General features: G+C 39.9%; 1 protein-coding gene across 1 annotated transcript in view; it reads right to left on the minus strand.

Moving 5' to 3' along the window:
- TMEM2 (transmembrane protein 2) overlaps positions 1–18,148 on the minus strand; it is a 129,197-nt gene that overhangs the window by 54,833 nt on the left and 56,216 nt on the right. The window contains exons 5-7 of the mRNA XM_006834916.1: positions 10,891–11,060; positions 4,676–4,864; positions 1,318–1,487 (exon numbers count right to left, since the gene is read on the minus strand). Of these exons, the coding sequence (XP_006834979.1) occupies positions 1,318–1,487; positions 4,676–4,864; positions 10,891–11,060 (529 nt within the window). The remainder of the gene's footprint in view (positions 1–1,317; positions 1,488–4,675; positions 4,865–10,890; positions 11,061–18,148) is intronic.

Genomic DNA, 18,148 nt, shown 5'->3' on the forward strand with positions numbered 1-18,148 from the left:
GAAAGATGAGGCTTTCTGCTCCCGTAAAGATTTACAGCCTCAGAAACCCTGTGCAGGGTCACTATGAGTCGGAACCGACTCCATGGTACTTAACAACTTAACAAAATATATATATTTTAAATGAAAAATCTAAATTAATACAAGGTAGCTTCAAAACGTTCATTTTGAAACACCATTATCTTTTAATTCCATTCTTCCCTGAACGTTGCAAAGCCCCTTCGTATACTTGTACATATATTTATGATTAATATGAACAGCTGAACAAATTATATATATTAAAACATTTACTACTTTGGAACCCTGTTTTCCTGAATGCCAGTTAATAATTTAACAAAAATGTAACAATTACATTTTACATAGTAAGAGTTTGAAAAATCCATAAAAATAGTCGCCAATTAGGAATGGTCCTGGTGTGGCGCTGTGGGTTAATGCGTCAGACTGCAAAGTGGTTTGAACTGTAAGGTCGGTGGTTCAAGCTCACCAGCTGCTCCTTGGAAACCCTATACAGGGTCACTATGGGTCGAAATTGACTTGATGGCACTTAACAACAACAACAACAATTAGGAATGAAGGAAATACAACTGGGAAAAATCACAGAAATTATTTTGGTATATGCGCTTTGAATTGTTCTAATATTTTGGTCATTTCTAGTCTCACCCGTTACTTCATTTCTATATGCTCCACCAGAGTTTGATAGTTATTTCAAAATGCTCCCTCAATATTTTTAGTTAGACATAATCATGGTTTACTTCTCTTTTAATTTCCTTTGTGATCCCAAGGTTAAGCAGGGAAATAGTTTTCAACACTGGATTTTCAATCAGATAACTAAAAACAAAGCAATAACACTGACCAAAATTTCAGAAATTAGTCCAAGAAAAATGTTGCTAAAAACCATTGCAGTTATTTGGTACATACATCCCTTACTTTCACACAGTACGTGCTCAATACATATTTGTTGAAGAGCAGATAATGCAGAAAAATATTTTGTATGTGCACGTTACTACACTGCTAACTTATTAATAATCTCAACTGATGATTTTAGGTATTGCATATATGGAATACAAAAGATCATTAACTTCTTTGTATAAGTTGGTTCTTCTGAATGTATTGGTTGATTCTTCATAATAGCATTCTTAAATGATTCAATTAGTGGCTCAAGTCAACGAAAACAAGTTGCAACATTTTCTGTCAGTTATCAAAGATTGCCTGATCATCACTTGGGAAGAAATGAAATTTCTTTTTGATGTCTATATATTATTGATTGCAAAATTTGAACGTTTCTTCAAACATGCATTTAGCAACCAGGAGCTTACATACCGTGACGTGGCCCCCAAAGGTATCAAAATCAAAGAACTGGCATTGGTTTTTAGCATAGCAGGAGTCTTCCATCTCTCCTCTGATTACAACGTTCCGTGTGAGAATTCCAACCTCAGCTCTCATGTCTACACCGTCTACAATCTCTCCCATGTGCAGGAACTGAGGTGTTTCTGGTTGATGTGAGCAAGGGAAAAAGAATATTAGAACAAAGAAAATGTGAAGCTTACTTCAAAGACATTCTATAATCCCCGCAAGACAAAATCAACAATGTGTCGTCTTCTCTAGTACCAGTCTGGAAGACGGTCTTGTGGTACAGGGGTCAAAGGGCAGTGGTCTAACCCACAAGCCACTCGGCAGCAGACAGATGTGGCAGTCTGCATCCATAAAAATGAGTCCTGGAAACTCTACAGGGCAGTTCTAGTCTGCCCTAGAGGGTTACTGTGAATTGGAAATAACTCGACTACCAGGGGCTAGAAATGAGAGTACGCTCAGCTGGTCTGAAGTGTGGGGAGGCATATGAGAACTCCCCAACTTGTAGACAGTACCCATTTGACCTAGCTAGGGTGGCTAGCTGACTAGAACTCGACCAGATGAAGATAAAGAAGTTTGATACTGTGAGCAAGTATAAATTGCTACAATTTCATGAATGGGATCTTTGTTTATGAATGCAGTTACTCAAAATTCCAACCAAATGGAGGGATTCTTCATATCAAGGATGAAGCTTTCTTATTCAGTGCACTGGGTTGACAGGATTGGGCAACTTAGATATTGGCTATCAAAAATGGAGGGCTATTTTTGTAGCCACGGAGTGGCTGGCTTGCAAGCTTTCATGAGTGTGCTTAGTATCAGAGCAAGGGGGGTAAGGTAGAATCCCCACTGAATAGTTTTCTTCTTTTCCAGATGAATCTGGTAAAAGGGGATGGGGGATGATGGCGACAGGATTTTATGATTCAGTTGTGAGTAATTGTTGTCAGGATTAATTGTGATTGTCCCAAGTGTAATGCTAGGAGATGTGTAACTAAAATTAGGGAGTCGTTAATCTTTCATTTCAGGAACACAGGATCCCAGGACCATCAAGAAGGAAGAGCATAAGTGGAACATGAGATGCTGCCTAGAAAAGCAAAGTTGGTGACAGAGGCGATGGCATGGAGACACAGAGCAGCTGTGTGCCTACAGGAAGGAGGCTTGCAAAATGTGCCCTTGGACATTTAAACGAATATATATTTTGTTTTGTATGTGTATATCAAAAAAAAAAAAAAAAAAAAAAAAAAAGGCAACCTTGTGGTTAGTAGTTCAATGACTATCCTACGCCATCAAACCAAGATTCCAGATATTCATTTGTTGTTGCTGTTAAGTACCATCGAGTTGATTCTGACCTGTAAAGAACGATCCTATGTAGGGATTTTCCAAGGAGCAGCGGGTGAGCTTCAACCACAGACCTTGCAGTTCAAACTACTTTGCAGTCTAATTCATTAGCCCACAGCACCACACCAGGACTCCCCAGATATTGATGTTGTTGTTGTTAAGTGCCGTCGAGTTGGTTCCGACCCATAGCTACCCTGTACAGGGTTTCCGAGGGTGTAAATCCTTACGGGAGTAGAAAGCCTCATCTTTCTCCCGCGGAGTGGCTGGTAGTTTCAAACCGCTGACCTTAAGGTTCGCAGCCCAATTCGTAACCACTACGCTACCAGGGCCTAATGTTGTATCTGCTTCAGCTTCATTGTTAAAGTAGTCTGCAACTGAAAGTTGGCAGTACAGAAATTCTTTTCTTTCTCAACTTTTCTTAATTTAATGTAGTATGCATTCTTGGAGTCCTGGTGTAGCATTGTGGGGTAAAGCGCTGGACTGTAAAGTCAGTTTGAACCACAAAGTCAGAGGTTCAAACCCACCAAACACTCCTTGGAAAGTGTATATAGACTCACTGTGAGTCGGAACCAACTTGAGGGCACTTAACAACAACATTGGAAGTTTGTAGCATTTTAAGAATGAGCTTTCCTCTGAAGCTTATATTATAAGCTCAGAATGGAAAACTCCAAATAAATCATAGGAGCTGAGATCATGAAGACTCATTATACTAGAGGCTTGTAAAAGAACAGTGGGGTTTCCAAAAAGAATGAATACCAGATGGTACCCTAATATTTCTTTCTTTTTTGTTTATACCGAGTATTATCAAGAAGGAAAAGTACAACACTGAATAAAACACAGGGAAAAAGTGCTAAGTGAGTAAATTGTCCTGTGTTTTTGTTTTGTTTTAATGCAAAAGATTTCCCCTTATACTGTACAGCACTTATTGAATAATAGTAACTGTGAACTCTTTGTGTATTGTCTCATAAGTGTATAAAACCTCGAATACAGAAGCAAGAGAAACAATGCAGAGTGAAACACGGAGTGAATCCCATTGTGGTAGTAACACACACACAAGCTTTATGGAGTCCTGCCTCAGAGGAAGGACCTGGAAAAGGTTGATTTCTAAACACTCTGTACAGTTCAGAATCTCACTGTGCATTGCTCATCTGTAAAAAATAAATAAATAAATTTTTTTCTTCAGTATTAGGATGTTGTTATGTGTCGTGGAGTCAGTTCCGACTCATAGTGACCCTGCAAAGGGCTTCCAAGGCTGTAAATCTTTACAGTAGCAGAAAGTCTCATCTTTCTCCTGCGGAACAACTGGTAGTTTCGAACTGCTGACTGGTTCATAACCACTACGCTACCGGAGGATAGAAAATGTAGTTTTATAAAAATACCTTTTGGGTACTTTTACAAAATTACTTTTTTTTTTTTATAAAACTACATGTATTTAGACTACAGTCTAAATATCAGTCAGATCTGCTTTATTGCCAGACATGTAGGTACTTAAAAGTCATGGAACTTTCTGGACTAACAAGAAAGGCTCTTTTAAAAAAGTGCATCTAACTGATAATTTGCTCTGATCAGATGTTGTTGTTGTTAAGTGCTGTTGAGTTGGTTGTAACTCATAGTGAAGCTGTATAGTTTCTGAGGCTGTAAATTTCCACAGAAACAGAAAGCCTCATCTTTCTCCGGAAGAGCAGCTAGCAGACTTGAATCGCTGACTTAATGATTCACAGTCCAGTGTTTATCCTACAGAGCCACCATGCTTCCAAGATTTGATAGTGAAAGGAAAGTAGGAAGATACTGAGGTACAGAAAGTGTTTTGTCTGTGGTACATCATTAGCAGTAACAATTTTTATCTAATATCCTCGAATGTAGAGTTTAATGCACTCCACTCCTAAACCTTCAATTTTAAGTTGATGATGATGCTTGCAGTGGGGACTTATTCAAGATTCACATTCAAAGAAAAGAGTATGTGTTTTTCCCAAGAAGTACACCAGTCTGATACCTTTGATTTTGACCTGGAAACGGCTGCATTCGGGACAGGGTACAAGTGTGAACTCCTCTGCTTGGTACATAGAATAGTCTGTGCTTGCGACCACAATCTGGTCTCCAGCTTGCCAGCTGCTAACATCATCCAGCAAATGAAGCACCACCCCATCCACAACCTCTAACTCGAAGCCTGAGAAAGAAACACCTAAATAACAACAAAAAAATAGAAAAGAAAAAGATGCATTAACAGGATATGTTCTTTATCTAAAAATCAAAAGTTAAGATAAATGCAATTCAGCAAAAATGTATTAATGCCAACCATGGACTATCCACTCTGCAGTTACTAATAATGTTAAAATATAGCTCCTTGCCCTCAGGAAAAGAAGTCTTGGTCGTGCTGCGGGTTACGTGTTGTTGTTGTTGTTACGTGCCGTCGAGTCGGTTCCGACCCATAGCGACCCTGTACAGGGTTTCCGAGGGTGTAAATCCTTACCTCATCTTTCTCCCGCGGAGCAGCTGTTAGTTTCGAACCGCTGACCTTTAGGTTCGCAGCCCGATTCGTAACCACTACGCTACCAGAGCTCCTTGCGGGTTACGTGTAGGGCTTCTAAACTCAAATCCACCAGGCCCTCCATGGGAGAAAGGTGAGGCTGTCTGCTCCCCTTTTAGATTTACACTCTCAGAAACCCTAAGAAACAGCCTTACAGGGTCGTTATGAATAGAAGTCAACTTGACGGCACTGGATTTGTTTTGTTTGCCGGAAAGCCTCATGAAGAGAGGGCACCTTCCTTTCATCTGTTTATTTATTTAATGATTTCTCAGTTTATTTGCACACATGTATTATCACTCCAAGGACTCAGTGTATCATTTCACAAGTCCCCAGTTTCCCTAACCCAACCAACATTTAAAACCTACACACGAGGTGGGGTCCTGAGTAAACAATGCCTAGGACCCATACTGGAGTCCTGGTATAGTGCTGCAGGATAAGCAATGAATTGCTAACCACAAGAGCAGGGTTCAAGCCCACCAGCTGCACCTTGGAAAACTCTATATAGGATCACTCTGAATAGGAACTGACTCCAGGGCACTTAACACACAACAACAACAGGACCCATATCCCAACCCTAGAGGCTGTAACATAACTCATTTAGCAAAAACAGGGAACAAAAGGCCACTGTCCGTGAGACATCCTTGCCCCTTTGTAACAACTGACACACAGACAGCGGGAACCTAGGGGAAGCGCACACATGCCACGAGTGTGTCATACTGTGTGCCTGGAGGGCCAGGGACACAGCTGGCAACCATACCCAGGAAGGCCTGAGGGCCTGTCCTGCTGGAGTCTGGGGACACAGTTGACTCCAGTGATGCTCAGGGTCAAGGGAACGCTCCACATAGTCAATCTCCTGGTTTCTCAAGCAGACAGCTCCAAAATGGTTGTGGCCCCAGACTCTGCTAGCTTCTTCAGCTGTCTGGGCCTCCCAGTCTGAAGAACTTGTCCCCCACTAGCATCCTCTCTGTCTCTCCAGTGTTCTCATATGGGTATTGTCTCGGAGATGAGTTCACACCTCTCAGTGTGTTAGCAAGGAGTGCTCACCTCTTTGTACGCTACATTAGAAAAGGCAGCAGCTTGCCTTCATCTGATCACTGAACAAACAAATGGTTCATAGAACAGATGCACAGATGTTGCTGACAATAGATGAGTGTTCTCCAATATGATCTGGAATGTGAGCTGAATCAGACACAACTGCAATCCTTTTCAACTCTGCTACTTTCTGGGGATAACATAAAATCATGCAATCTAGTGGCTACTAATTATTGATCACTCCTAACACCTTCTAAAAAAAACTCAAAGTTGGCCCCAGTTAGGCAAACAAAAACGGAAAAGTTGAGCCAACTTCTCCACAACTGACACTTCTTTTACCCTCAATCAAATAGCAGAAATGGTTCCATGTCCACAGTCTACTTTACCATAAACCGTAACTGGTTTCATGGGAATGTATGTGGATTCGATGGAAGTTACATTGGAGTCCTGGTGTGATACTGTAGGATAAACACTGGATCACCAGGTCAGTTTGAACTACAAGGTCAGCAGTTCAAACCTACCAGCTGCTCTTTGGAGACCCTATACAGGGTCACTGTGAGTCAGAACCGAATCGATGGCACCTAACAACATCATCCTTCTTCAATCAATTACCACACTACCTTGGAATTACTTTAAGATGCTGACTCAAAGAGAAAATGATATAAGTGAAAAACACACCTGCTCAAGTTTGAGGAATCAAAAGGAGAACTAATTCAGGCATGACACAGGATATTATACAAGAATAAGTGGAAAAATTATTGCTACAAAAACATAGAAATGTTTATGAAACAAAGTGTCAAAATACGAAGCTACTGTTTTATGACATGCCCTCCCCTCCATCTACGCCTATACAACCCCACTGAAAGCAGGGATTCTATCTCTGTAAGCTTTCCCCAAGGAATTCTGTGCTTTTCAATTGACACCACATCAAAATAGCAGTTTTTATACTCTCAAGGGACTCAAATTGTGTTCTCTTTCAATATTCTTTGAATTTTGTGAACAAAAAGATTAGCAATGTAGAGTGAATAGGGTAAGTTTTCCCAACAAGATTCACATGGGGCGGTTCTTGATACCCTCCAAGAATGAAGAGGTGTACTGCCATGCTGGAAAAAAATTCCTTGGCACAACCTTCCTTGGCCTTTTTCTCACTGATTCATTTTTCAGTTTTCTTAAAACTTCTTCATAATAAGATACCATGATTGTTCTGTGTCCTTTGAATAAATTTACCAAGAATGTTGTTGCTAAGTGCCAGCAAGTCAGTTCTGACTCATAGCTATCCTGTATAGGGTTTCTGAGGCTGTAAACCTTTACAGGAGCAGAAAGCTTCATGGTTTTCCCACGGAGCCACTGGTAGGTTCAAATGGCTGACTTTGTGGTTCATAGTCCAGTGCTTATCCTACAGAGCCACCACCATGGGAATCCCCCCCAAAAATCACCATAATTTCTGAGTTGTCCTCTCTAATTTGAATTTAACAGGCCCAGCAGATCTCCTCAGAAATCATGGTTCTGATTGGATCTAAAGCACACACACACACACACACACAAACCTCCCTCCCCCAGGTACCTAAAAAACGTAAATGCTCTTATAATGCTTCTTGCCTACAATTAGCTTTGTGCAAAACCATTAACAGTAATAACAGTAACTTTTAATAAGAAGAATTAATAGCTCTTAAGACTTAACACACGTAATGATTTCTCTTCCTCAAGACAACTTTGAAAGTTTTGGGAGGTTGAATAGCAGTGAAAAAAATAATAGAGCCCAGAGTGGAATGTTAGTCTAATTCTAGAATCCAGGTTTTTTAACTTCTGTATCATACTGCCTTTCCAAGAAACAAAACAGGCATTATAAAACAAAGATAATAAACTACCTCATAGCATCAAAAATAATTACAACCTCAAATTTTAGATATCAACAAGCAATACATTTTAATTGCCTAAAGAAAAGGATAATTTTAAAAGATTTCTTTTTCCATATGAAATAATGTTTAAAAGGATAACTACCTTTCTTTAAATGGTAAAGAAGTTTTGACTGAAATGAGACGTGAGAAATCATCTCTTTTCAAACTGTTCTCACTGAATTGCATGTATGAAAAATGGTGAATGGGCTAATGTCGTGTTATCTATATTTTTAAAATAAAAAAAATTTTTTTTTCAAAAGCAAAAGGTTAGCTGGGGAAGATGTATACTATTCAACAATTCCTCCTTGTTCTGGCTTTAGAAGAAAATCCTGCCTAATCTTATCTCCTACTAGCACTACTGAGTCAGAAGTGAGAAAGGAAATAAGTCCATTCTCTCTGTTTCCTGGAAAGAATTTATATAACTCTTCCAGAAAGTAGGAGTCAGTGAGGAAATGAGACACAACAATATCCTAGGATAGCTAGCTAGAATTACTCTTTTCCAGAAATGAGTAGTCATCAGTAGCATGGAAATGAAAACATTTCCCACAAAGGAAACATTGACTCAATTGGTAACTATGCTCTGCTTGGAATCTTACTTGAAGGTCCAATACCAATTTTGCAGGGCTTATCCACTAATGCTTTTTTGTCAAAAGCAACCAGGGTATGGAAGAAAGAGTGCTGGTGCTAAAGTCAAAAAACTAGTACTTGATCCCAGCTTCCTCAACAAAATAAATACCACTGCCTCTCTCCAAACCCAGAAGGTCACTTGGAGCAACAAGAGACTATCATTGTTTCCAACAATCACTTTAAAATTAAGAAACTAAACCAGGAGCTCTGTTTATTTATTCATTTACTTTAAAGCAAAATGTCTTCTCTATTTAATCACAATGATACACAAATACCCCATTATAAGCCAACAGTACACCACCAGAAAGTTGAGTGGTTAAGACATTGGACTTGAGATCCAATGGGCGAGTCACCATGGGGGTTTGAACTCCATTCTTGGTAGATGGGTTTTTCAACTCTAGAATCCTTCTTGCATATCACTTTCTGAAAACATGCGTAACAATTTGTCTGTTGTCCATTATAACCCAAACAAATCCTCGCTGCATCATCGTTAAGATACCTAAATATTCACCGAGTGGTTTCTACACACACTAGAAAAATTCACATTTGATGCTCATAGCTGCCCTATGTGGCAGGTTTTTTAATGCCCATTTTTCTGATGAGGAAACTATGGATCAGAAAGTTAAAGTCACATGTCCACAACCATCTGGTAAGTGAAAGAATTGGAATATGAACCCAGGATCTATGTTAGGAAACAGTTTGTTACATTGCTGCCTGAAAGAGGTATCACTAAAATTTTCTAGATAATTACACATTCATCTCTTGGGTAATCATTACACACTATTTTTGGCATCATATTTGGTTGGAAAAGAAAGGTAGTGACCAAGCATTCTCGGGGTAACCACAAATAGTATGGTTGTTACTGCTAAGTGCTGTTGCTGCTAAACCCTATATAGGGTTTCTGAGTAGTGGCGGGTGGGTTTGAACTGCTGACCTTGCAATTAGCAGTCCAATGCTTAGCCTACAGTACTATACTAAGACTCCAATCATAAGGTAGTTAAATGAAAAATTCTACAATGAGCATCCTAAAGAAAAATAAACTAATATCCAAAGCACCTTAAACATCCAATGTGAGACATTATCCAAATTATGTTTTTCCAATAAAATAGATGATCATAAAAGATACGTTGAAGAACACATAAAGACCTAAGACAGCTTTATAATAGAGTCCTCATGTGGTGCTACAGGATAAGCATTGGACTGCTAACTACAGGTCAGCGTTGCAAACCCACCAGCCACTCCTCGGAAACTCTATACAGGGTCGCTGACTCAAGCCAACTCAACCGCACTTAACCACATGAAGAAGCTTTATCATATATTACTTAGGGAGAGGAAAGAAAGCTCAAACAAAATGAGGTTAGAGGGGATATATGTAAGGCAAAAAGTCATCATTATCATCATTGAATATCATATACCAAAATAATTATTATGGTCTCAATGATTTAAAGATTTTTACTTTCTTCTTTGTGTTTTTCAATTTGTCCATAAGGTAAAATGTATTAGCTGGATCATCAGGGGAGCACAATGCTAAGAAAATGAGAAGTTTGGTTACCTGGCATGTATCTGAAGGTTAACATCTGCTGACGTATCTACATACGGAGGAGATCCAAAGTACAAGATCATACTCACTGTCATGGAGCATAGTCAAAAACAGCCCACCTGTTGGCATCAAAGCCGGGCAGCAAATACATTTTGGCTAGTTAATTATACTGCTTGTATATGATTCAAGAATCTGAAACCAAGTCCAGTTGGGGGAACCCAAACTAGAACAAATCACTCTCTAGTCCAGAAAGAATTTTGTTGTTGTTAAGTGCCATCACTTCTGACCCACAGCAACCCTGTATAGAGTTTCCAAAGAGCAGCTGGTAAGCTTGAACCACCAACCTTGCAGTTCAAACGGCTTTGCAGTCTGGCACATTAACCCACAGTGCCACACCAGGACTCCAGTCCAGAAAGAATGCTTGAATCTAAAAGACCAAATGCATTAAGGGTATCATAGGTTTCACCCTCAACTGGCAGAGAAATTTAAATGAGCAGACTGTTATTTGAATACAATATTACTTCTGGAAAATATCTGTGGCAATACTTACCAATCTTACAAGAGTATAAACTGTAGTTGCTTACCTTCAATCCATTCACTGTGAGCTGTCACAGCAAACTTCTGACCATCCAGGGTATAAAATTCTCCTTGGGCAAGAGCCTTCCCTCCACTACTATGATTTTCATAGTTTCTCACAGATTCATTGCAAGAAGAACTTCCACCATCAATGACACCAACTAAAGCCCAAGCTTGCCTAGAAGGAAAAAGAATGTGTGCATCTGATTATCTGCCATGATAATGAACCAAATCCCTGACACAGATATTATGGTGGATACTGTTTCAGTCTTAAATTTCACTGCTGTTCATCACTACAATCTCTTTTTCAAGATTTCCAAACTTTGACAAAACCAACGTCATAGAAGGAAATGAGCACAAATATACTTGTTTGTCCAGCTTGGTAGCACTGATGACTTCAGTTAATCATTGTCTTCCTCAATACACACCCATCTTCTTCTTCCTGTTAAGTCAGTTCTGTTGAGTCAGTTTTGACTCATAGCAACCTTGTACAGGATTCCCGAGGAGCAGCTAATGGATTTGAACTTCCAACCTTGTGGTTTGCCGTCCAGTGCTGATCTTATCCACATATAAATTCTGGCCACATATCAATTTAGTTTCCTCATTTTAAAGTGATTATAACCTGTACTTATTTGAATACAACATAATAGAATCACACAGGAACTTAAGAACTATAATTAGTGCTTAGGACCAGAGGTGCATAATCCAATAAGCAAGATAAGCACAGGCTTTCTTGTGCTTGCTCACTAATTCATCAGTGAAAAATATGACTGTTTACTGAAAATTAGTAAGTACGCACAAGGAAGCCTGTGCTTACCTTGCTTTCTGGGCACTCCATAACTTGCAGGGATTATAAATTTGACGAGCAGTTTTGATTTCTGCAGGAAGATGTTGTGGGGTTAGGAGAGACACAGATCAATACCAGCCAGACCTATAAACAATCTTTGATGTAGTGAAAAACTATGAAATTGTTCACTGCTGGACATGGTGGTTGTATGTCAACTGGGTTTCAATTCACAGTGATCCTGCATTGGGTTTCCAAGGCTGTAAATCTTATGGGAGCACAAAGTCTCATCTTTCTCCCGTGGAGCAACTGGTAGCTTCGAACTACTGACCTTGAAGTTAGCAGCCCAACTTGTAATTCACTACATTTCCAAAGCTCCTAGAAATTGTTTGCTACAATTCAGTAAATAAGCATAAGGAAGCCCTTGCTTATCTGACTTATTCAATAATCCATGCTCAGAACCCACCTCAGGCCAACCTCTAAGGGTCGGGGAGTCTGGCATTGGAAGTATCCTTATGCTTCCAAATCTCTCCAGGTGATTCCAAAGTGCACTCAAACTTGATAGTCATTGAATTCTATTTTAGTAAGCAAAGCATCACCTGGAGGAGTTGGTAAATGAGCTTGCTGGGTCCCCACCCTTGACTTTCTGAGGTGGTTTTTGTTAACTGCCATGAGTCTGCTCCAACTCATAATGATCCAAGGAGTAGCTGGTGAGTTTGAACCAGTGACCTTTTGGTTAGCAGTCCAGTGCTTATCCTACAGCACCATACCAGGGTAGGGCCTAAGACTTTACTTCTTTAACAAGTACCCAGTTAATAATGCTGGTTAACACGCTGTGAGTTAATGCACTGGATTGCAAGGTTGATCTGAACCACAAGGTCATCGATTCAAGCTCACCAGCTACTTCTCAGCAACCCTATACAAGGCAGATTCAATGGCACTTAACAACAACAACAGGTAATACTGATGTTTCTGGGCTGGGAACCATCCTTTGAGAAGTCCTGGATTAATAAGGCTGGATTCTACAACAGTAGTTTTAATGTTGTTAAGTGTTGTTGAGTAAATTCCGTCTAGTAGAGACACTGTATAGTGTTTCCGAGGAGCAGCTTGTGGGTTTCAACTGCTGACTTTAAGATTAGCAGTCTAGTGCTTATCCTATAGCACCACACCAGGATTTAAAGATACTAAAGCAGTAGTTCTCAACCTCCACTGCACTTTAATTATGTTGTTGTTGTTAAGTGCCATCAAGTCAGTTCCAACCCATAGCGACCCTGTATAGAGTTTCCAAGGAGTGACTGGTAAGCTTGAAACACCGATCTTGCAGTTCAAACGTATTTGCAGTCTGGCACATTAACCCACAGCGCCACACCAGGACTCCACGCTGTAATTATATGGAGACCTTATTTCCACTCCCTATACTCAGATCCTGAGGTTAACTGGTCTAAAGTGGGGCCTTGCAATTAGATTATTAAGTCTCCTAGGTTGGTACCAAGGAAAAAACAAACAGAAAAACACTAGAGCTTCCAGGTTTCTTAACATTCTTAAATCAAAATTATACAGTCATTATCTGAAAGATTTTTAACTTTCATATGCTATATATTTATTTACTAAAAGCAATGTTTAAGATACCATTTTATTTCTGTGATTCTAAACATTCCAGAGTCTTGCTCTAGCTTGTGGCCAAATCAATCAAAGAGAAAGGACAATGACAAAAAGCCACAAAATTTGCCTTAAGTTTCCTGGTTTAAAACATGAAAAGAAAAACTTCCTACTGGAGAAAAAAAATTCCAAATGTAATCTATGCCAGACAGATGGTTAGATATACACAGATAAAAGTTAACCAAAACATGCCTACGCTCATAAACTCCACTCTTCCCTGTGTGGATTAGCTACTCTTTGTCTGACAGAGCTTTATACCTCTATTTATATCCCTTTAGACAATAGAGAGAATCAAACAAAAAAATGTCTCAATTTATTATCTCCTATTTAAGAGGGAAAGAGAGGCAGAATAACAGAGGCGTCTTTTATTTGCCAGAAGTGCCTGAGCAATTATAAGACAATGTTCTATTCAACCGACACTATCTTCCAAACACTCCTACTTCCCTCCTCCACTGCAGAAAAATTTCAATATACCAGGACGTTATCTTCAAAGGGTTATGTGTCTACGTACACTGGAGATAAAGCCCATGCAATGGAACATTGGCAAAAGATCACAATTCTTTCATTCCTTCCTCAGAGTCTCAGCAATATGTTAATGGGAACTTTGAAACCAGTAACAAAATGAACCAAACAAGAAATTCAAGCAAAACATTTCCAGCTAATGATTACACAAAGCAAGAAACAAGAATAGCATCTAAAAATAAAAGGTCCTCCCTGGCATCACTGGAGACTGAACTAAAGGTATGTCTCTAAATTGGAAAAGACCATATTCATCTTTCTAGGTCTATACAAAGGAGCTCTGGTAGCATCGTGGTTACAAGTTGGGCTACTTACCTCAAGCTCAACATTGCTCTGGACTGCAATCTTGGTTTTAATCTCAAGGTCGGCGGTTCAAGCTCACCAGCCACTCCTTGGAAACCCTATGCCAGGGTCGCTATGAGTCGGAACCAACTCAATGGCACTTAACAACAACAATATACATGGACTAGAAACAGACAGCACTGAAAACAAGCAAACACTCCAGGCAACAACATGAGTGACATTCAATCATACAGCACTGAGCAAAGAAACCAGATGCAAAATGTTACATATTGCCTGATTATATTTTTATAAAATTCAAAAACCGGCAAACCTAAACCTGAATGTCACCCCATTTCCGGAGAGCGGTTGCCTTGGGTAAGTGGAAGAAATGAAGAGTGTATAGGAAGGGACAGAGAAGGGGTTCTGGGCTAATGCATTTCTTGACCTGGGTTAGTGCCTACACACTGTCACACCTCACTGAGCTCTAAATGGTTATTTCTTTTCTGGATGTGCATTAGTGGTGGTATGCCGTCAAGTAAGTTCCGACTCATAGTGACCATGTATAGCGCTTGTTGTTGTTAAGTGTCGTCAAGTCTGTTCTGACCCACAGCAACCCTGTGTAGTATTTCCAAGGAGCGGCTGGTGAGCTTGAACCGCTGACCTTGTGGTTCAAACTGACTTTGGAATCCAGCGCATTAACCCACAGCATCATACCAGGGACTCCACAGGGTTTACAAGACTGTAATTCTAAGCCTCATCTTTCTCCCTTAGAGCACAGCTAGTGAATTCAAACTGCTAGCTTTTAACAGCCCAATGTATAATCCACTATTGCTACCAGGGCTCCTTGGATGTACACTGTTGGTTGTTAAGTGCCATTGAGTCAGTTCTGACTCATAGTGACCCTATATAGTGTTTCCATTGCTTTAAATCTTTTCAGGACCAGAAAAAGCCTCATCTTTCTCATGGAGAGGATGGTGGGCTTGAATCATCAGGCTTGTGGTTCGCGGTCCAGTATTTATCCTATAGAGCTACTGTGCTCATAGGGATACATATTAGGCTTCAAAAAAAAAAAAAAATGTTTTTAAACTGCTTGTTCCACACATACCTCTGAAGTTTTACACATACTGTTCCCTATGATTGGAAAGCCTACAGCCCACTTCTAAACTTCCTTCAGGTCTCCCACCTTTGAGAAATCGCCAATGACTCCCTAGGCCAGTTTAGGGGCTCCTTCTATATGTTATCACTATAGCCTATGTTGTTGGTATTAAGTGCCATCGAGTCAGATCTGACTCATAGGGCCCCTGTAGAGAGCTTCCAAGGAGTGGATGGTGGGTTTGAACTGCCGATGCTGTGGTTAGCAGTCCAGTGATGATCCTACAAGCACCTCAACAGGACTGAAACAAATAGCACATTGTATGATCATCACTTACTTACTTCATCTTGTTAAGTGTGGTCAGGTTCGTTCTGACTCATAGCAACCCTCTATAGCATTTCCAAGGGATCGTTAGTGGGTTTGAACTATCAATCTTGCAGCTACTAGTCCAGTGCTCATTCAGTGCTACATATATTTATTGTTGTTAAGTGCTGTCGAGTGGGTTCCAACTCATAGTGACCCTGTATAGCATCTAGCATGTCCAAGAAGCAGCTGTAGAGTTTGAAATGCCAACCCTGAGGGTTCAAACTAACCTTGCGGTTCCAGTGCCTATCCTATAGAGCCACACCAGGACTCCCACATCTATCTAGGTCTTTGTTTTTATTCTGAACTGAATAATAGTTTACATGGGAGAACATCAGCTTTACACCATCATTTCACTGCAATGATTACAATCTCCTTCGTGCATCATCATTCAATAGGATTTGCTGCCTTTCCCTCTATTTTTTGGGGGGGGAGAGGGGGGGAATGTACACAAAAACACTCAAGAATTTATAATTATTTAAACAACCAAAGGGCACATTCTGCAAGTCTGCCTCCAGACCACCAGCTCTCAGTCCCTCTCTTTCCATGAATCTAGAGTCCTTGCTCCCTCTCTCTATGTCCTCATCTTTGCCTCCATCTCTGGTATCGCTGCTTCTCTGGATAGGGTTCCACATTCTGCTTTTGTTCTTCTACCTTGATGGTCCTAGGGTCCTTTGTTTCTGGACTGTAAGATTAACTACTTCCACATTTTTGTTACAAAATTTCTACCTTTACAATTGTGACAGTCACAATTAGTCATGATAACAATTAGTCACTATTGAATCATAAGAATCTTATCACCATCTCTTTTCACCAGACCCCTCTAGACAAGATGAAAACTACTCTAGGTCTTATTTTATCTATTAAGGTCACTGAGGACTCTAACACGGTGTTCTTTTTTCTAAGTATCTATAGTAACAAGTATTGTTGTTGTTAAGTGCCATCTAGTCCGGTTCCAACTTATAGCGACCCTGTATAGGGTTTCCAAGCAGTGGCTGGTGAGCTTGAACCACCAACCTTGTGGTTCAAACTGACCTTGCAGTACAGCACATTAACCCACAGTGCCATCCCAGAACTTCAAGCAGTACTTCTGTTGTTGTGTTCAAGAGCCATCAAGTCACTTACGACCCATAGTGACCCTGTATAGGATTTCCGAGGTGCAGCTGGTAAGCTTAAACAGCCAACGTTGTGGTTCAAACTAATTTTGAAGTCCAGCGCATTAACCCACAGCAGCACACCAGTACTTAGCATCTCCTAAATATTCCTGGGTGAATAAAAAGCCATTTAAAAAACATCATGGAACAAAGTATATGATGTGGTGAATATAAAACTGATGATCTGCCTTGTAAACTTTCACTCAATTCACAATAAAAACTTCAAAAAACAAAACCATGGACCCCTTTTCTTCACTAAGTTTGTCGCTTTAAATTTCTTTAGGATTTCTGTAGATAGTTCAAATCCATCAATCTACCACTAAAGAAAAAATAAACCACTAGTTTCATCATGTGGCTTCTGAAGTCCTCTTACTTTTTGCTGTAGATATTCAAACATTTACTAAATTAAAAGTCCATTTGTTGTTGTTGTTTTAAATTAAAGTTGAGTTAACTATTTCCATAGATGCGGGACTGACTACAGGAAAAAACCTTGGTTGTCTAGAAAATGCACCAAAAATCTATTCTGAGTTGAGATCTAACCAATAGATGGATTTCCTAGCCCTCCAGACTTTTTCTTTCCTCATATGTTGTTGTTGTTAAATGCTGTGGAGTCAGTTCAGACTCATAGCGTCCCTGAACAGGGTTTCCGAGGCTGTAACTCTTTACGAGAGCGGAAAGCCTCATCTTTCTCCCACGGAGCAGCTGGTAGTTTCGAACTGCTGACCTTGTGGTTCGCATCCCGACTCGTAACCACTACGCTACCAGAGCTCCTTTTCCCCATATAGACCGGGGGCTTTAAAGATCTGGACCAATCACCAGTTCGGGGTTGTCAGATTATCAAATAGATTTGACTTAGTATATATAGAATTCAAAAGAAAACGAAAACTGTTTATTCCACCTTCTCCAGCTTAGTTTTTAAAACAGGTTTCACATGTTAACATGTATGAAATTGTGTCCTATCCTTTCACCTCTGAAATTACCTCAATTAGCCTGAGTTTCATATTACTTTCAGAAGGTAATGAAAGAAGGAAACATTGTCTGATGCAAATTGTTCTTTAACTACATGATTGCTCTTCAATATAACATTTCTGTTCTGAACTTTTCACAAGCCTAACAGTACAGAGCATAAAGGACTTCATCAACCAGAGCTCAAAGCTGCAACCATCCATATTCTGGCCTCGAAATCCCATGTTTCAAAGCAAGAGGTAAACTGATTGACACATAGTTGTGGCCACTCAGGCACCTGGATGTGCTATGCTATCTTTCTCCCTTTGTTTAGTCTCACACAGAAATGGTTTCAATACGTGGCTGAGAAGGAAAAAAAAAAAAGCATGCCTACTGTGTAGAGTTGCAGGATAATGCGTTGGACTGCAAGGTCAGTTTGAACCTCAAGGTCGGTGGTTCAAACCCAC

The sequence above is a fragment of the Chrysochloris asiatica genome, unplaced genomic scaffold, assembly GCF_000296735.1.
Source record: "Chrysochloris asiatica unplaced genomic scaffold, ChrAsi1.0 scaffold00014, whole genome shotgun sequence".
NCBI classification, from domain to species: domain Eukaryota; kingdom Metazoa; phylum Chordata; class Mammalia; order Afrosoricida; family Chrysochloridae; genus Chrysochloris; species Chrysochloris asiatica.